This window comes from Apaloderma vittatum, unplaced genomic scaffold (assembly GCF_000703405.1).
Source record: "Apaloderma vittatum isolate BGI_N311 unplaced genomic scaffold, ASM70340v1 scaffold10526, whole genome shotgun sequence".
Lineage (NCBI taxonomy): Eukaryota > Metazoa > Chordata > Aves > Trogoniformes > Trogonidae > Apaloderma > Apaloderma vittatum.
In genome coordinates, this window is record NW_009721256.1 from 7,184 (window position 1) to 28,431 (window position 21,248).

The 21,248-nt window shown below is 46.3% G+C and overlaps 1 protein-coding gene across 1 annotated transcript in view; it reads right to left on the reverse strand.

The window, feature by feature from the left end:
- The window catches only part of DUSP10 (dual specificity phosphatase 10), a 28,222-nt gene continuing 6,974 nt past the window's right edge, over positions 1-21,248 (reverse strand). Inside the window, exons 2-3 of the mRNA XM_009871307.1 lie at positions 8,747-9,124; positions 1-1,299 (exon numbers count right to left, since the gene is read on the reverse strand). Coding sequence (XP_009869609.1) covers positions 1,034-1,299; positions 8,747-9,124 — 644 coding nt within the window. The 3' untranslated portion in view covers positions 1-1,033. The remainder of the gene's footprint in view (positions 1,300-8,746; positions 9,125-21,248) is intronic.

The window sequence follows — 21,248 nt, forward strand, 5'->3', positions numbered from 1 at the left end:
TTTTCCAAAAGGTTTTTTTTGTTTTATAATCAAATTTTTTTTTACATAGAACAACTGAAACACACCAATATTTTGTGCGAAAAATATTTTTAAATAAACTTTGCTCGTTCTCGATTTTTGTACATTCTGATATACATATGTAACAAGGTTTATGGCACTGTAACCAGGATCAAAATCATATAAAGGAACGAAATAATTGCTCTCATCCTTCCTGAACCAAGCCGGCTGCGGTTGCACTATTAGACTTTAAAAATTATTATCTTATTATTAATGGGCAGCCAACTCTAAGTGGTTTGAACACTCAAACAAACCTCAAATTATTGCACAAGAAGCCAGTGAAGGCATATGGCATAGAATGATCAAAGTCCCTTACTGTTAAAACCTTACGCCCAAAATAGAAAAATAGAACTGGAACATGAAACACACCAAATAAACTTCTTTTTCTTCTTCTTTAGTTTGAGTCAGGAGTGTGAAAAGTGCCTTGCAGACTTTTTAAGCTGCTCTGATTTCCTTTGCATTGGTGAGCGTTTTGCTAGGTTATCTTTAGCAAACCCTTTGCAGAAGAAGGCCCTTGTGTTTCAGGGAGGTTTTTTGGCAGCTTTGTTCTGGCTGTTTGTGTTTTGTCTTTAACTTAGGTTTCTTCAGTCTATGAACCTGCACAGACTACTTAGCCATAAACTCTACAAGTAGCTGGAGAGGAGGGAAAAGTAAAAATAATAATAATTAAAAAAAAAAAAGCGCCCAGTATTTCTTCCTTCTTGTTTTGATTTTAAGAAATATTCCTTTTGCTCCAAAGCCTCCCTGCTCTGCCGGTGTCTAGGAAGGAAATCACAACAGCATCCCAAGCATGGCGAAGTTCTTGGATCTTTTAAAAACCTTTCCTTACAAAAAAAGGTTTTTATTCACAAAAGGTTTGCCACAAAACCCCCCTTGAAAGCTAAAAAGAAAAACCCACAACCCACCAGTCACTCCCCCAAATCAGGTGAAGAATAGGTTAACCCCTTCATTGACCGTCTCCTCGTGGCTTCGGCTGTCACACGACAGTCTCTACGCCAATCAACTTTGGTGTGAGGATTCGCGGTGTAACACCGTTGTTTAGATCTTCTTCAAACTCCAGCAACTGCCCCATAAAGTTAAGGTTAGGGGAAATGATTGGTCGTTTGCCTTTTACAAATTTATAGGCATCTGTCATGGTCATGCGCGTGTGCTTCATTAAGTACGCGATAACTATGGTGGCAGATCGGGAGACACCAGCCTGGCAGTGGATGAGGAGACCTTTTCCACACTGATGAGCTTCCTCTGGAAATGAGAAAGACAGAAGAAAGTAAGATTTTTGCCCGTTTGCAAATTAGAAAGAGCTCAGTGCAAGTAAGAGTCACTTAATGTGAAAAGTCCTTTTATTTGATGGCAAGCACAGCAGCATCTCCTCCCCTTCCCCTGCAGTCCATCTTCCTTGGGGTTTCACAGTTACTGAACGCAAAACGCACAGGCCAGTCTAATAATGAAAATCCTTGCATTCACTTCTATCTCTTTTTTAGATGAGTTGCACGTTGCACGACACTGCTGTGCTGCTCACATGTGCTGCCAGGGATCATTTATTTAGGAGGTCAAGGCCCACGACAAGGCACCATCTCCACCTCTGTCAAAACATCGCTGCAGTAGGTCAGCATCTCAACCTCCCTGTCTTTCAAAGCAGGACACCACCTTTTAAAAAAAAGTAGGCATTTTTCAGATTCAATTCAAGCAAGACATCCATTTCAAAGCCCTATTCTTTGAGGCTTTTGCAAAGATGTTTTCTTGCTTCAACAGGGCACTCTGCTGTGGTGTCCCTGCAAAAGCTGGATCTCAGCAAGACTTCATCAGTAAGAGACCTCAAATTCTGACTCCTCGCTTTGGGCCTATCAGCTCTGTGTGTTTTGACTTGGGTCACCCCTTCAGTGGTGTGAAAAAGGGATTTGCCATCTCTCTCTCTTGCTTCTCCCCCCACACCAGAAGCAGTGGGGAAAGGACAAGGTGGGGAGGGAGGGAGGCAGGGAAACCCTGCCACACACACGCCTTCCACTGAGATCTATCACCTAGAGGGATGCAAGCTGGGCAAGATTTTAGGAAGGACAGAGCCCCTAGAACCACAGGCTAACAGGACACAAGAAAGAGGAGAGTCGCTACCACACCATGCTCATCTCCCACAGTTCGCTTTTAAAAATTTAAAGACATGACACTTCAGTATGTGACACTTCAATCTATTTATTTTGTTTAAATCTGTAGGAGGAGCGCAGATTTAGTTTGCCGTCTTGGCATGAATCCAACCTGACCAAGAGTATGGCTCATCCTACCCCACATGTTCCACCTGTATTGTGAAAGCATAAATGAAGCTAACTTCCCCCTAGACGTTTTTGCCAGTTAGTATTTCAGGAAGCTGAAACTCTCTAACACATTTTAACACACTTTCCGAGAGAGTTTTTGATGATTTCACTTCCTATGGTTTCAGTCTTAGCTAAACTTGGGCTGGGTTGTGGGTTTTTTTCAGGACATATTTAAAGAAACATAGGCCCACGATCTGCTGTTTAAACATTTCCAAATTTTTAATTGCATTTGAGAAGTTGACCCCGAGGTAAACTTTGACAAGCATGTTACTTCCCCAGCTGGCTAAATTTGCTATGGAGAAAAACCTCTCAATGGAGAAATATTTGTTTAAAAACAAAGACAGACCCTCAAGCTGTAATTACCAAAAAGGAGAATGTCCTGGTTTTAGCTAAAAACCCCAATTCTGTTCAGTGATTTTTACTTTCCAGTTTAGTCTCTTCTAAAAGGCTGCACTTTCTGAAGTCAGCAGCATGTTTTGCAGACAGTGTGTGCTACTGGCAGTGATAACACCTGATGTTTCCAGGTACTGCCTGGGACTGGGATGCAGAAAGGCTCTTGCTGATACTTATTCCTACAGTGCCCAAGGCCACTGCTGGCTCTTGTGTGCCACGCTGGGGGTGCCAGGTAGTGAGAGGGGTCACAAGGAAGTGACCTCTGGGGGGCAATAGACGGGACAGGTGACCAACGGGAGTATTCCATTCCATATTTGAGTGATCTCAAGAGTTTCTCCTCCCTTTTCTGCAATGGCCGGTGTCCAGGGAGGACTCTGTCCAATCTCCTCCTTTTGATCCGGATCCTGAGTTCCTGAATCCAGCTCCCTTTACCTAGCTCTCACTGCCGCTGAGCCTGGGGCTTCCCCAGTGCCGCCTGCTCTGCAGCACCAGTGGGGATTGCTATCGGGGGAGGGAGCATGTGTCCACATTTAGTGGCTGGCTCAGTCCTAACCCACGACAGAAAATAAAATGGGTTTTGAAACACTTCCTAAACCTTTTCAGTGCAAGGCTGAATTCTCTTCACTCAGTAAGTTCATAAGCCAAACACTGTCTTTTAGCAGTTTTGAGAACTCTAATCCCACAGTACACAGGGATGCTGGGAGCAGAAATCTCCCTCCTACCCCCAGAGGACCTCAACAGAGCTTGGTAATTTCTTCATGTTAACTTAGCCTGTAGCATCTCCCCATGCTGTTGAATTCAAAGTTCAAGGTTTCACTGGATTTCTTGACCCAACTATTGTTCCCAAAGGAAAAAGTGAGGTTCCCTCTCCCTTGCCTTCCAAGAGGGCTTCCCTTCACCCAAGAAGAGGTGTTTGCCCTCCCACACACACACAGTAATCAGCAGTTTGTGGAGCTGACAGCACTACTGGCTGGTTGACTTAGGAACACTAGGGAAAACTAGAGATCCCTTGGTCTCAGTAGTAAGACTCAAGCTTTCACACCGCACTCCATCTGAACCGCAGCGTAAGCAGTGACTCACCTATTCAGCTTCACTACAGTAGCACGGCTACAGAGTGCACACATCGGCACACAACAATCCCCCATCAACCCAACCACAGCCGGAGCAGGCTGGCAAGCTGTCTGCTTCAGAGCAGTGAGCCCCTGCCCAGGCATATGTCAGGGGCAGATGGGCTTGGAAGGATAGCCCAATCCAACCCACAGGGAAGTATGCTGCCTCCCTGAGGCTCAGGTTAGGGATGTAAAAAGGAAGATCCCTGGTCTGGTACAGCCCTCTGATTATTACCCTTTGGTATGTTGAGGCAGGTGTCCAGGTTGGTGGTGATGAGGTCGTAAAGAGAAGCCCAAAGGCAAACCCAAAGGACTTCAAGGCATTAGGGTGACTAAATACATGATCAGGTGCGCAGGTGCAGGTGGTGTTTTCACCATTCCCTCAAGCAGAAGGGAAAAACACTGAAAGAGGGTGGAAAACACACCTGATTTATGAATGGCTCAGAAAGGGGTGCCACTGCTGGAATTTTGGATTCTTTGATCATGGGGAAGTTTACATGGCACCAGGTCTGCTGGCAACAGATGGAATACATCTGTCCAAAGTGGGAAAACAATCCTCACACCACAGTTGGCAAAGCTCATCGAGAGAGCTTTAAACTAGGCTCGAAGGGGGAAGGGGATAAAACCAGGCTCACTAGAAACGAGTCTAAGGACAGCCTCCAGTCTGCTGTCCCACGCAAGGTGGATAACAGTAATATATGTGATGAACCCAGGACTGCTAGGGGTAAGACTATTGATGGATTACAGACAGGAGGGAGAGCAGCTGAAGTACTGGAGCAGGAATTGCCAGTCAACAGGTCACCTGGAATGAGGATCCAACTAAAGTGCCTCTATGTGAATGCGCGCAGTGTGAGGAATAAGCAAGAAGAGTTAGGAATACATGCTCACCTGCAGGGCTATGATATCACAGAGACATGGTGGGAAGACACCTGTGACTGGAGTGTGGGAATGGAAGGATATTGGCTGTTTAGGAGGGACAGGCAGGGAAGAAGGGGAGGGGATGTTGCTCTTAATGTCAGTGACAGGTTGTAGTCCACCAAACTCTGTTTGGGGATGGATGAGGAAATAACTGAGACTTTATGGGTCAGGCTTAAAGGGAAGGCATGGGTGACACTGTAATGGGTACCTGCTACAGGCCATCTGACCAGCATGACCAAAGGGACGAGGCTCTCTATAAAGAGATAGAAGCAGCTTCACATTCACAAGCCTTGGTCCTAAAGCAGACTTCAATCATCCTGGTATCTGTTGGAGGGCCAATACAGCAAGGCACAAGCAACCCAGGAGGTTCCTGGAAGGCAATGATGACAACTTCCTTCTCCAAGTGGTAAAGGAGCCTATGAGGAGAGGTGCTTTGCTCAACTTTGTTCTTACCAATAAGGAGGGGCCTGTGGGGAGCGTGCAGCTCAAGGGCAGCCTTGGCTGCCGTGACCATGAAATGGTGGAGTTCAGGATCTTTAGGGCAATCAGAAAGGAGAGCAGTAAGCTCAAGACCCTGGATTTCAGGAGAGCTGACTTTGACAGCCTCAGGGATCTGCTCAGTGGAATTGAACAGGATAAGTTCTGGAGGGAAAAGGGGCCCAGGAAAGCTGATTAATATTCAAGAATCACCTCCTTCAAGCCCAAGAGCTATGCATTCCAACAAAGAGGAAGGCTGGTAAAAACACCAGGTGGCCTGCATGGATACACAAGTCACTCCTGGACACTGTCAAATGCAAAAAAATTAGCCTATGGGGTACGGAAGAGAGGACAGGTAACCTGGGAGGATTACTGAGAAGCTGACCAAATAGCCAGGGTTCAGGTTAGGAAAGGTAAAGCCTTGGTTGGAATTAAATCTGGCTAGGGATGTCAAAGCCAATAAGAAAGGCTTCTATATCTATATGTTAGCAACAAAAGGAAGACCAGGGAAAATGTAGGACCACTCTGGAAGGAAACTGGGGAGCTGGTCACACAAGATATTCAAAAGGCTCAGGTACTCAATGACTTTTTTGCCTCGGTCTTCAATGGCAAGGGCTCCAGCCACACTGCCTCGGTTTGCAGAGAGGGCAGGCAGAGACTGGGGTACTGAAGAACTCCCCACTGTGAGTGAAGACGAGGTTTGGAACCATCTAAAGAACTTGAACGTGCACGAGTCCATGGGACCTCAGAAGACCCATCTGTGGGTCCTTGAAGAACTGAATATGAAATCACTAAAAGAACTAAAGAACAGAATATGAAATCACTAAGCCACTTTCCATCATACTTGAGAAATCACAACAATCTGGAGAGGTTCCCATTGACTGGAAAAGAGAAAACATAACCCCCATCTTCAAAAAGAGGAAAAACAAAGATCCAAGGAATTAATAGGCCCATCAGTCTCACCTCTGTGCCTGGCAAAATAATGGAGCAGATCCTCCTGGAAAAGCTGCTAGGGCACATGGATTAGAGGAGGTGATTGATGGCAGCCAACACGGCTTCACCAATGGCAAATCGTGGCTGAAAACTTGGTGGCCTTCTATGATGGTGCTACAGCATCAGTGGGCAAAGGAAGTGCAACTGATGTCATCTACTGGACTTGTGCAAAACACTTGACACTGTCCCGCACAACATCTTGGTTTCTAAATTGGAAGGATATGGGTTTGATGGATGGCCCACTTGATTGATAAGGAATTGGCTGGATGGTCACATTCAAAGAGTTGCAATCAACAGCTCAATGTCCAGGTGAAGACCAGTGATGAGTGGTGTCCCACAAGGATCAGCACTGGGATCAGTGTTGTTTAACATCTTTGTTGGGGACATGGACAGTGGGCTGCAGTGCACTCTCGCCAAGTTTGCCGACAACACCAAAGTCTGTGGAGTGGTTGACTCACTGGAGGGAAGGGATGCCATCCAGAGGGACCTTGACAGGCGTGAAAGATGGGCCCACGCCAACCTCACGAAGTTCAACAAGGCCAACTGTAAGGTCCCACATCTGGGCTGAGGCAATCCCAAGCACAAATATAGGCTGGCAGAGAGCAGACTGGGAGCAGCCCTGACAAGGAGGACTTAGGTGTGTTAGTTGATAAGAGGCTCAACATGAGCTGGCAGTGTGCATTTGCAGTCCCAAAAGCAAAATGTGTCCTGGGCTGCATCAAAAGGAGTGTGACCAGCAGGTCAAGGGAGGTGACTCTGCCCCTCTACTCTGGTCACCCCCCACCTGGAGTACTGCATCCAGTTCTCGAGCCCATAGTTCAAGGACATGGATCTGCTGGAGCAGGTCCAGAGGAGGGCCACAAAGATGATTAGAGGGCTGGAGCACCTTTGCTCTGAAGAAATGTTGAGGGAGCTGGGGTTATTCAGCTTAGAGAAGAGAAGGCTCTGGGGTGACCTAGCAGCAGCCTTCTGATACATGAAAGGGGCCTACAGGAAAGCTGGAGAAGGGCTTTTTACAAGGGCCTGTAGTGCCAGGACAAGGGGCAATGGCCTGAAACTGCAAGAGAGATTTAGATTAGATATAAGGAAGAAATTCTTCACTATGAGAATGGTGAAGCACTGGAACAGGTTTCTTGAGGAAGCTGTAGATGCCCCATCCCTGGAAGTGTTCAAGGCCAGGTTGGATGGGGCTTTGAGCAACTCGGTATAGTGGGAGGGAGGTGTCCCTGCCCACAGCAGGGGGGTTGGAACTAGATGATCTTCAAGGTCCCTTCCAACCTTAACCATTCTATGATAATATGCTGAGCTTCAGTCTTCTGCCATGGGACACAATCCCACTACTGGAGTCCGATTCTTGCTAAGCCTGAGTGCACCTCCACAGAGCCAGCACAAGTAGGCTTGAATTTCAGGAGCCATATACCCACACCCTGATTCAGGGGCCAAAAATATGGATGGTTTGATGGCAGGGAAGAAGACAGCTCTGCACCTGGTTCAGCGTAGACCTACGCTGTAGCACAGCACAGAAGCAAAACTCATTTGCCTAGTCTCTTCCACCATCGAGCCTGAAGTATTGCTAAAGATATTAACCCAGCCTCAGTGCAAGAAAATAAAATTATATGCCAGTGGTCCTCCCAGTGTATTTTGGAAAAATCTCTCACTGATGCATACTTGTGCTGGGGAAGTGGATATTCACTGCACTGCAAAAGCTATGCTCACAAAGACATATAGAGGGACAAGGGAAGGTCCTCAAAAGCTTTCAGTATCACATGCGCATGTCCTCACTGACCAGTCTTGCTTAAAGAGCTGAATGCACCCCTGTATTTGGCTGAGGGTTTTACTGCATGGATTGCAGTGAGGATCAGAGCAACTCAGGTAACATTGCTGGGTCACTTCTTCAGCAACCTCCCCAACAAGCTGGATGTCTGTAGCCAACTCTCTCACACAGCCTATGGAGTATAGAGGCTTATTAATATAAATTTTCATTACCATCCACTCATCCATTTGCATGCTCTGAAGTTATAAATCTAGCAGCAAAACAAGTCAAGTGTGAAAGTTTGTCAGTTTTTCTCACAAAATTAAGTTAGGAAAGACTCAGCCATCATTAAGAATAGCTACTATGAAAAAAACTGTCTGGAAGCCACTGTGGAAACTAGGAATGCAAGGGAATCAAGAAAAGGGCATGACAAAACTCCCAGTTTTCTGGGGCTTACTGAATTTGGAATCCTGGAGATAGGCATCACTATCAATGGATAAAAATTGTACCCCCAGGCTGCTTAACTGGATATGCCAGAGACGAGGACAAGTAGAAACATGAGGTGTTCAGCATTTCTGACAACCTCAACAAGAGTAAATACACCCTTCTACAGCCTTCAGGGTAGATAGTAAAGCATAAAATTCATGCTAGATTCTTACCACAGGTAAAAAACCCAAGCAAACAAAAAAACCCCCCAAAAAATACAAAGAACAGGAGTACTTCCAGTCAAGGATAATTACCAATGAACTCAAATGCCTCTTCAAAATACTGCCTGAGATTCTGCTTGTTGCTGTCAGTGGCCGGGAGCCGCTTGTAGTTGAACATGCCCTTCTCATAATGGTACAGGGGCAGGTGGGTGGTCACATTGATTACGTAGCCTATGTTCATCCTCTGCATTTTCTCCAAGTCCTGAGCATCGTGCTCGTTTCCGAGGAAGAGGAAGGGCAGGATAGGGGTGAGCTCAGCGTTCTCGATGTCTGGCGTGGTGGGGATAGACTGAGGTAGCGTGGGGGGCACAGCAGATGCACCGCTTCCCCCTCCCCCCTCCGGGCACTCCTGCAGCTGGAGGGAGTTATCGCAGAGGTTTTCATGGTTCTGCTTGAAACCACTGAGTCCTCCTGGGAAGAGAGACCAAGCAGATATTTTGGTTAGACATCTCGAGGTCAGTGACACTTTGGACCCACCTTCCTTCAGGGTACGTGCTGGGGCCACCAGGATTAGAGTTGGCTCTAGTGTCCCCACCACCACGGTCATGGTGACAGATGCTTGGCATGGCCACCAAAGGCAAGGGTGGCATGAACCAGCAGCACATGTCTTCCCATCCACAAAGCTGACAGTGCCAAGGAACAGGCTCAAAGGAAAACATGCTTGGGCTATCTCACCTACAAGGCCCATGGGAGGAAGGGAAGAAAAAAAAAACAAAAAAAAAAAACCATCACAAAAATACGAGCAAACGGGCTAGCAGCACACCAAAGAGCAGCATGAAGTCAGCTCAGACAGTCTTATAGCGTTCTCTGCCCGCAGCAGGTACACATGCCCAGAGCAGCTCTGCAGGGCACCCCTCATCCAACACCCCTGAGAACAGGGATGCCGCTCATGCCGGCATCGCTTGAGGGAACAGGACGTACACATTTGTGCAGTCGAACAAAAGAAAACCACTCCTCATAACCTAACAGCAACTGAAGGTGCTCACTTAACATATGGTAAACAGCTTTCCTTCTTCTGCCTTGGTTGCCTGAAAATATCTAGCAAGAGTTATTTTTAGGACATTAATAAAGATTCGAAAATGTATCCGAGGGGGGAGGGAGAAGTCATTTTTTGGGGTCATGCCTACCCTGGCTCTAGTGCACATCTTGCTGGCGTTTTCAAGCAGTATTCCCCATCCTCCTTTTTATTTTATTTTTTTTTCCCCTCCAGGAGGGCAGCTCTGCAAAACCAGGGCAAGAAAAGCAGACCTTGTTTCTACACCTCATTCGGCAATTACATCAGCCCCAGGCTCCCCACCTGCCTGGTTTCCATAGCGATTACACAAAGCACACAATGACATCAGCTGGCATGACATCAGCTCTTTGAGCGCAAACAATACAAGAAGAACTACTTTGTGTAAGGCCTTTGGCAAGAGGGCGGCCTTCCTGGGAGCCACTGATGTAATGCTAACAGGTGGCCCCTCCAAAAAGAAAAAGGCGGAAAAGAGGAGAAACACGATGATATATTCCCCCCGCCTCGCCCGCGAAAGCGCACGTTTATGTTGTACCAGGGTACTTGGAGTCATGCACCGCAACGAGACGGGCCAAGTGCTCAGACTCAATTGCACTTTGTTAAATGCAAGTCAAAAACAACAAAAAAAAAAAACCCACACCAAACCCAGGAGGGAGGAGAGCTACGCTGAAGTTACTAGAAAGAGCTACACTAGCCAAAATAAATGGTGAATGTCACCATCCCAATAATGTTATTTTAAAAAAAAAAAAAAGAAACCCAGTTGTGTTTTTCATGCTCTCTCAGAGTGATTTAGTGAAGGGAGATTTTTTAAAACAAAGCAAAACAGCTGCCACATAGGCTCTAGATCAGGCAGAGCAAAAGGCTCTGATACTTACATCTTGAATGCTGCAGCTCCAAAAGCCACACGCCTGCCCACAGGGTGGAAGGTGTGACCCACCCAGGGACCATGTCGGTGCCCTACATAGTACTCGACGGGCTTGAGGCACCCAGGTTAGGTCACAACCGCCGGAGACCCTCTAATACACGTGTCAGTTTTAATGTCCAGACTTCTGTCCTTCACAAGCCACTAGTAACTAATTTTCCCAGAAATCTTCAAATTGCCCATATCACATATTTTCCCTGCGTCTAAAGCATTCTTGTCTTCAGTTGTTTGTGCTCTTTATGGGACACAGAGCCTTAAAGCTATCTACTCGCAAAGTTGTTATAACAAGGGAACAGAATGGAAAGAAGAGCAAGGACAAAAATCCGAGCTCCACTGCCAACTGCACCTCCTGGCCTCAAGAGAGTCTGAAAAGTCTTCTCAGTCCACTCAGGAAGTGGTTCCCATGCTGGTTCACGACGGTTCCCAGGCTGAGGATGTCTCAAGCCTCATCTTGAGCCAAAAGCCTCAACCTATAGTCTAGGTTACAGGCTAAGCCCAAACCCAAACTCCTATCCTCTGCACAGTTAAGCAGTCCATTCAACTTAAGATACTGCTGTTCAAACAATAACCAGAGCATGCCAGGATTCCCAAGAAAACCCCTGAAAACATAAGTTGCTTTAGTGACTCCAGAGCCAACACTCTTTTTCCACCTCTCCTGCAGCCTCCTGGCAATAACCAGCACATAGGTGGAAGCAGTATCTCACTGCTTCATCGTGTCAGTGCAGACACACTGATGGTGATGGTAGACATCACCCTCCTTCACCAGCTGCCTTGTAAGACAGAGCAGAGCTGAAGAGCCTACAGCAAGTTCTTTCCTCACCACTTATGTCCTTTTGGGACTCCCTCCTGTCCTGTTTACCAGAAGACACTCTAACTCCATTACCAACCCTTGCTCAGTTCCCCTTCAACCCCTGAGCCCCAGTCCAGCAGATGAGAACAGGGAGGAGAGGACAAGAGATGATTACATTGCATGGAGTTCCTCTGTTATCACTGTACAGAGATCAAGTACAGGACAATCCCCACCACCCCATCAGGAACATCGGGCCAAAGGATGGGAAGGTGACCCCAAATACACCATGTGGAAGATGCCCAAACAAGCAGAGTAGCCAAACATACGCTAACTTCACCCACAATTTCCTTCCTGACACTCACCAGTGAACAGGCCACCTTTCCACACACACCTCCCCCCACTTCCAACTCCCTCATGCAGGTAGGGAGTTAAATGTCAGCTCAATCAGCTTTTGAAAATAGCCTGCCCAAGCAATTTGCAGTGCAAAGATCCCCAAAACAACACATTAATGGGGAAAGAATTACTAACTTGAACTAGCTCAGACATGTGAGCAAGGGAGGACTGGACAAGAACACCAGCACCCAGGAAGGATGCAGAAAGATGCAGTCATAGTGGGAAGCTGAACTCTACAGCAAACAGTTGGAGCCTAGCTTAGATCTACACTGCCATACAAGTTATGCAGGTCCAAAACCAGGATCCAGACACCTCATGAGTACTGTTCCCTTAATCCACTCTCGCTATGCTCACCACACACAAGCCTGGCTCATAGCTGATTTATGAGGCACTAGCATAATTTAAGAGGAGCTCATGCATGCATGTGCTCAGCTTTTTCTACAGTTTGAGACTACCCAAAAAAGGTCCTGGCAAAGTTCATTACAACCAGTGACAAAAAGTCAAACAGAGACTTCCACGTGAAGGGAAATAATCATACAGGGTATTCAAGTGTATCCGTATTCCTCTCTCAAGCATCTGGTAGTTCAGCTTTTAAAGTCTTCGTGCAGCGGGGGATAGGAGGTGGGAGAGAAGAGGCTGTACCCAAAGAGGAGGCCAACACATAGCCAACACAAGTCTGGTCCAAGAGTTGGTTCATTAAACTCAACAAGGACCAAGATATATCACTGGTACTGAAAGCAGCTCCAGATCACAAGGAAGCTCAAGGCACAGGTGCAGAGACTCCATGTGCGGCTGTAAGAGAAGCTGTTTTGTGGTTGAAGCTGCTGAAGCCTTCCCAAACCTGGGGCATGAAGGGTTAGAGAGGGCAGTGACAGGGAGTGTGGAGGAGAGGCACAACTTAGCAGAAGCCTCTCACAAGCACAAAAGCAAACCACATTTTAAGAGCAGCTTTTCAGCTTCTATTTGCAATATGCAACAAGCCTTCATCATATACAGGTGGGCTAAGCTGAGGCAAGATAATATATCCACAAGGTAAGACTATTAGCATGCACAGCAGGGCAGCATGAACAACAGCCATGAAGCCTAGATACAGCTGTGTAAAGCCACCTTCAGTGACAAACTAAATGCCCAGCAGCTAGATAAGCCACCAAAGTTCACTTCTACAGAATGTCATGCTTGTAACTTGTCCCTTCTAGCTTTAAACACACCACATAGCTTTAATAATTCAAGCACAGCAAAAAGCCTGAACCTCCCAGCCAGTTTGACACAGAACACACATGCATGTGGAGAACATCCCAAATGCTTTTGTGCACACTTTGCTCCAAACTGGCTGCCAGGCAGGCTTTCAGGGGGCTGAATCTTCTTGAGTAGAAATGAAAATGGACACAAAAGCATGCCCACCACACTGGAGAACCCAAGGTATTTCTTCCATAAGGAAACTAATCAGTGAAGCAGGAGCCTTCACAGCAGACGGCCTTGCCTGCTCTCTAGTGCAAAACAACAGGAGACCGAGGGCTCTTGCTCATCACTGATGGAGGAGCCACATATTTTTCAGGTTATCGGCGCGTGGCATCTTCCAGCATCCTGCCCTGCCAGAGTAGTTAGTGAGCAACAATAAGTTTTGGATTGCCCGAGATCTCAAAACTTTTAGAAAGTTTCAACTCAGCACCATACATACTCCAGATATTCACACTTGTTCATTCACAGTTTGCAGCCATCGGCCCATAAATATCTTTCTTAATGCTCCTCAAAAGCCTCCACCGAGCAGCACCCAGGCAGCACCTGCATAAACATTTTTCCAGCTCTAAAGCCACCCAGGAGCCAGGGACTGCACCAGCACAAAAAGGCCAGGTGAGCAGCTGGACAGGAACTAGAGCAGCTCTGAACAAATTAAAAAAGACAAGCAGTATGGTGCTTGCATGAAAATCATGTCAAACATGGTGTCTGTCATTTGCCATCAGAAGAGGGCAACCACGGTGGAAAACAAGCACAAAAGGTATGGCAGGACGTAGGCAACCAGCTTTCACAGGGAACCATCACCCTTGTGAAACAATCCTCTTCAAAGAAAGCAAGAACAAACCTGATTGCACACTTCTTATATACATGTTGTTCTTTTTCCAAAGAGAAGACTGAGAATTAAAGTACAAGGAGTACAGCAACACCTGCCCTCCTTCTCTGTGTGTTCTTTGGCACCTCTTACAACCATCACTGCTGCTCTGTGGCTGTGTGATTTATATGTGAACTAGAATGAGGGTTCACAATACATTCTGGTAGATTTGCAATATGTTTCCTTTTGGGAAACAGGCTCTTATCCCACAGTAAAGGGAGTACGTGACGTTGTTCCCTCTATAGTGAGAGCTTATAGAGGCAGTTACTATGACATACCCTGACCATAAAGCAGTACCTTTGCATTACCTCACCGGCGTGGCCATAACTTTGTTCTGAGCGTGGCAGGTACTGGGTGTTCCCGCTACGATTACAAACAGGAACATATTTTTACACATGATGGACTGCAGATGCGGGATCCACATTTAGACAGAGCACGTGGTCCTGGGAGACAAACAGACCTTTTATACAGCTTTCAAAGCTGTCCGGGCAGATTTCTGGATCGGCTCATCCTCGATTACAATACCACAAAGCCATCTCAAAAAAAAAAAAATTAAAAAAAACCCCAAACACGCACGCGCACATGCGCAACAAGAGCAGAAATCCCCGGAAGCTGTGAAGTATCAGCAGAAAAGATGTTCAGTCTGTAACTTCCCCTCCTCTTCAGTTGCTGGGCTCTCATGGCAGGGAGAAGAAGCAAAGAATTTGGCAGTACCATGGTTCTGGCCACCAAAAGCTTCACTCACTCCGGAACGAAGCCAAGTTTTAAAACGCCCACTCCGCGTGCACCCTGTCAGCACCAACACAGCAAACCAAGCCCCTGAAGCTGCGTTTGAGCACGTTTGAAGTCAAAGTATTACAGTGAGTATTTTGAGGCGCAAGACAGGGATATTCAGACAATTGGTGCATATCTGTTTAAGATGACGCTTCGAATTTGTGCAAGTACAGCCTGTTCCTTTAAACCTGTGACCTCATTTATTTACATTACTGCAGAAAAGCACTGCCAGAAGCAACAGCTGATGACAGTCTCATGTATTTTTCCACTAAGACAACAATTAAACTGCTCCTGTGTTATTAATGAACAGATGACTTTGTGTCAAGTTGATTCAAAGTGCAGGATGCCTCAAGGTTAAGTAAACATGACTCCAGCCTGTAAAAATAGAGGCCAGGTACTGCTCAGACACTTCACCTAACCAGTGCCATGCCCTTCCTCAGCCTGGCAGGAGGGTCCAGGACCCATGGCCACCCCTCTGCCATGCCACCATCAGTGCCCAGAGGTCCTGCTGCAGGGTGATACTGCTGATGCTGATCCACTTAGGACTGTGCCACGGGCAGGGCAAGCTATGGACTGCAGCACCACACTCAAGTGACACACACTTACCTTTGAACGCCACGCTTGCTTGTCTGTCTTCCTTACTGGCACATATTCCTCCCTTTCTCCTCAGGCCACAGTTCCCACCGGCTTCAGTAGGTGGGCAGCACTGCTTTGCTTTCCTTGCGCTGACCTTCACACAACAGGTTCACCCAAGGCTGAGGCTGGCTGAGCTTATTTGGAGACATCTTGTCCCCAGGTCACACATCTATGGTAGGTAGGAGTGCTCTCCCACACAAGGCGAAGAAGTGAGCTCCAGCACAGAGATGCCCCAAGGGACACCACTCCCCTCCAACACTGGAACTTTCAGCAGCAAATCCATCACAGCTTGCTTCCTTTCACCAAGGAAAAGAGCAGCTGTACAGGCTGAAGCAGAATTCAGGCAGTATAGGGCAAATCCACTCCCAGGACATGGACCAATCATCCAGCCCGTATCTTTATATCATTGCCCAACACAGCCACGTCTGGAGCAGTTTATGGCTGTGCACAAAGGATCTCGTAAGTGGGCCATAACAAAACCAAAGGCCCATCACCTTTTCTCCAAACCACCAGATAACATGAAAAGAGTAAATGCAGAAGAAAAGCACTTAACTCTCCACATTTCTTCTGCAGTACTTCCTTAACCTCAAGCAGAGGTAGGCCTACTAGGTACCAAAGGCACTAGCAGGGAGGGCACAGAGGTATCAGGGGTGCACCCATAGAGCACAAGAGCTCAGACCACCTCGCAGTGGAAGATCTAGCCTTCTCTCTTTCCCATAGCTGTTGCTGGCACCACTTCAGCTGTAGCAAAAATGGCTCACGGTGCACACTAGGGATCATTCTCTGTTTACCCTGAGGTACGAAAGAAGAGATCCTCAAACTTCCTGAACAACACAAGGCACTCACTTTCCTTGTCCAAGTAGGGCTCTGCTCACTGTGGTGAAGAACTGTGCTTCCCACACCTCTTCTAGGGGAATGGGGCTAATCAAAGCAGGTCATTGTAGGAGTGTTTCTATTCTCCAAGACAGATGTCCTTCTCCTCACCACAGCTGCTGCTGGGCAGGACTTAGGGCTTGCCCTCACTGCTGCAGAAAGCTTGACATAGTTGCAAATACTTTAATTGGCTCACACAGCAGGAAGCTCAGATGAGAAGGGCAACTCCCTTCTGTCAAAAGGGATGGAGACCTATCAGACCACACTCTCCCAGGTGACATTAGGAGTTCCTCATTTCATTTCAAGGAAATCATGGTTCGGTTTTTGTTGGTTTGTTTTTAAAACACTGGAGATCAAGCCCACAATAGAGAAGAGACCATCCTTCTGCAGTACAAGATGACGACAGCAACACCAGGACTGCTTCACACATTACCATTCCCACTGTTAAAGAATGGCATAAAGGAATTAAAAAAAAAAAATCCACCCTTTTAGAATATAAATATCCACATTTACCTCAACAACCCACACTGCCCCCTTGTTTCCCAGAATGAAGGGCATAACTGAAAGTTTTTCTACTTCTATTGCTACTAGCAAGTAGAAGAGCTCTGACTTTCTAATCCTGCAAGCGTATTTCTCGCACTGGACCTCTCTGTCCACAGGAGATTCAGAAGACCCATCACAGGGTTCGTTTCCCTGTTGCCTACATGGCATTCAGCATCAGCCTTGCTGCAAAAGATTAAGCTTTAAGTAAATATAAAAAAGTAAAAGTAAACATCGTTCACAAAGAACAGCTTCCACCTCAACACACTCAATCTAATCTAGTCTCTCCTTCTCACTGAGCTGCCAATGGCACTTCAAAAAGAGGCGAAACCCTGCATGCCAGAGAACTTGCAAGGTCAGGTTTTTTCCACGTGGGAACTATCCCAAGAGGTCGTTTTGTACACAAATTCTGCCCTGGAAGAGTTACAAGCACATCCTTGACACAACCGCTCTGAGATCCCTTTAGAAGTCAAGAGTATGACACTAGATAAAGAGGAAGGGTTTCCTCTCAGCCTCGAGGCACATGTGTGCGCATTTGCACGTTATTTCTAATTTCATCTCGCTACGGCTCAGGCTCCTAGCCACAGCACATCCTGGCACGCTGGCTTTCACAGTCTGTGGTCTCATCTACTTTTATTTTTTACTTTGGCACAAGGCACAGCCCAGCCAACTCTTCTAGGGATACGTCCCAAAGAGCCCCTTCCCCTGTCATGCCAGACACGCTGGCTCTGCCCAGCTCCACTCAGAGCTCCTCCTGCCCCACCACCACCTGGCTCTCAACCACACTGTCACCCCCAATGCCTCCCACACCTCAACACATGACCTCCTTCTTTTCACCATCAGTTCTCATCCTTTCTTTTTTTCTTCATCTGAGGACCACTAGATCCTCCAATGATGAAGATCCACTTAGAAACAAAACAATTTATTATTTATTTTTTCTAACCTGCCAATAGGGAACCTTCCTTGGCATTTCAGTTTGGGAATTATTTTTTTTTTTTTATCTTAAGCTTAGTTCTTCCTCAGACCCTGAGTTTTCGGTGCAGGCCACTCATGCAAACCCATTCTTCTCCCTTACTTGCCAGCTTTTCTAAGACATGCTGCTCATGGCTGGACTACTAAACAGCTTGTCCAGAAGCCATTCTGAATACTTCTGGATCACACCTCTGAAGTCAAGACAGTGGTTCCAGTCTGTATCTGGAAATTGCCCCATGTTGAGTAAGTGCAGTGTCTGCTCATTTGAAGTAATAAGAGGGAAAAAAAAAAAACACAACCCACATGACAGCATCCTTCAGAGCACTGCTTTATCCTTGCGAAACAGTCAGAATGGTACAAGAGAAGGTGGCCTGTTCTCAGTTTTGGTACGAGGATTAAACTATACATGAATGTAGTTAGGAATAAGACAAGAAACCTCACATCCCAAAATGCACTACAGTGACGATTCTGCAGCCACAGACAAGGGTTGGACCTACCCTCCCTGGAGAGCAAGCGTTTATAGCAGAAACTCAAAATTAGACACATTACAACTTCTCATAGCAAAAGTATGCGTTCCCGTGGGGATGGAGGCTAACATGAAGTCCAATTAAATAATCACTGGAAATGTCAGTGTAAACCCTGAAGGAATACATACTTCTACTGTGAAATGCTCCCACTGGAAATCATATTAACAAAAAGGTCATCAAGAAATGCTAAAGCTATGTACAAAGGAGGCAGGGGAAGTGAGGGGGGAGGGAACAGAAACTATTTTAATGCAATAAAGATACCACAAATGGTTTTATACTGAGAAAGAGCTGCTAATCCGTTTTCACAGACAGAGGGAGAGCAGACCAGCTTTGCCCAAAACACCAGGGTTGCTTTGGTTTTTAACCTACTGCCCGTTCTCTCTCTGCCCACCACCACAGGCATCGCTTGGGTCAGCCTGGCCCGGAGGCTTCAGCTCTGCACATCTGATGAGGGAGAAGGGTCCCAGCACTGTGTCAGGCTTCTGTAATCCTGAACGTGTAGAAGCAGACATTTGTTTAATTCTAATGTTTTAGAGAACATGCGCATTTTCATAGTTCAGACATCCATTTATTCACTTTACCCTTTTAAGGGCAACCTCTTCAGGACAGCTTCTTTCTAACAAGGAAACATGCTGCTTTGTTTCTCCCGAAGATGAACACAGGCTCTTTTCGAGTCCAAACCACTACTCTTCCACATCAGAAACACCAGCAAAATCAGCATTAATGTCAAAGGAAAACAGGGTGCTGATATACCACACCAGGGTTTAGTAGTGTCATCCCTTCCTGCTAGATCTAAACTCCTCTTAAAAGTGAAGAATTCTATCCTTTTGGCTAGAAATAATAACACCTAGCTGAGATTTGACACTTTCCAGCAAGGTATTTCAAAGCACATGAAGAAAAACTGGAGAAAATAAAGGGTGCTGCCTTGATATATCCCAGTGCCATACTGTCCAAAAATAAAAGCAGCAAGCTATTGGAACTATTATGCAAGCCATGCCCCATTTTGACACAAACTTCAGGGCCAACACTACCAGCACGTAAATCCCAGTCTTAATGGTCAAGGCGGCAAGGCTAGATCGTAAAAACCCTGAAGGACAAGAGAAAGCTGACCCAGTTTGTATCTATACACTCCAGAGTCAAGGGAGAAGGGTGGAGTAGGATGTGAAAAGGACAAAAAAACCCCAAACCTACATATTTACAGAGCACAGAGCTAAACAGCAGTCAAACAAGCAATCTCTTCAGCCTGATCAAAACGAAGCTGGGTCTCCTTTTCTCCACAGGCAACTTACCACTAGTATTTCCCAGGAAGCATAAGCACTGTTATCCCTCAAAAGAGACGTCATGTCACCTTGCAGGACTAACACAGACTCCTATGAACCTAAGATTCATCTCATGTTAAACCATCACATTAAGCAGTTTTGTACCTAAAATACACCAGCAAACTCTAATCAGCAGCAAAAGGCTTATTCTCAGTTTCCACCAACTGAACAAACTCTATCTAAGCAGAAAATAAGAAGAATTAGAGCCCATCACCACCACAGTACTGGTCAACTATTCTAACAACTACTTTTGCTTTAAAACATTGGTCAGCTGCTTACACAAGGCTTAACATCACACTTTTGCATAATAAACTGGAGACAACCAACTCAACTGATAGGACAGAAGCTTATAAGTTATCTTCTATTTTCCAAATCCCTTTAAGCCACTGTAACAAAAAATATAAAAAAAACTTGTATGATAATTCCTGTGTGGACAAGGAATAACATTTGTTTTTCTTTTACCTTTAATTAGAAGCAATTCTTCCCGTTGCAGTGAATCAAGTGGGAATTAACCCAGGCATGCTGTAGACTTTTTAAAGCTAGTGCATAGCATGAGAGTTGGAACCAATGTATTCACATCACTTTATGATCATTCTCTTTCTCCTTTCAAAGGAAACAGAGTAAGCACATTCATGTCCCTGCCCCCAGCAGCTGACGACACATGGGCAGCAGCAATCACAGACTCATTCCTTCAGGATAGGAGAGAAGGCAGCACCCAGACCCAGCTGCTGCTTGCAGAGATGCTGGCTCAGGTCTCTGCCCACACTGCCCCAGGCCATGCTCTTAGGGGTACCACTAAAAACAAGTGCCAGGAGATCATAAGCTGGTGCCCCTTCTGAATCTTGGCCTCTTCACTGGGAGTGGGGTTTTCCTTGAGAAAGCAGGTAACCTGCTCACTCAAGCAAGGAAAGACCTAAAAACAAACCTTGAGTTTTTAAAAGAACAAAAACCACCTAGAGGCAAATCAGAGCCTATAGTTTACCATATTAGCAAAAACACACCGTTAAAAAGAGGGGAAGTGGGTGCTCCTGGCTCTCACTTTCTGCAACAGGCAGCTCGTTGCTCCAGAGCACCCCCATGAAGGTGGATCCACCACATTTAACATCGATGGCAACAAGCGCAGTGAGCTCAGTATCACAGTGCAAAGACAGAAAAAGAAAACCCAGACAGATTAAACTGACTTGTCCAAGGCCTCACAGCGAGTCAGTTGTAGGTGCAAGAGAATAATCATTGCAGAGACCTGGCCAGAGCTCTCCTGACCCCAAGACTGCCCTGCTATCTAGACACAGAGCTATCCCACTCTTGCATCATGTGAGATAGACTTATTACTCCCCTCTCTCTTTCAAGTCCTAAAAAGCTGCTGTACAGTTCCAGAACCAGGTCAGAGACCACTTTACGGGAAATACACATGCTCCTGGAGGACACCCCAAAACCAACCTCCAGTGGGCTGATGCTTCCAGACATGAGATTGCCTTAATCACAGATATTAAATGAAGCCAAGAGTTTCCTATACTAAAAAGTCACAAGGCATTTAAAAAAAAAAAAAGCCACAAAAAAACCTTGCAGCTTCACTACTGAAGCTACTGGAGGACAGAGAATCAACTGGCCACCCCACACAGAGACCACGAGCACCCCAGGACTTCCCAGTTGCAGAAATAAAGCTGCTGAAC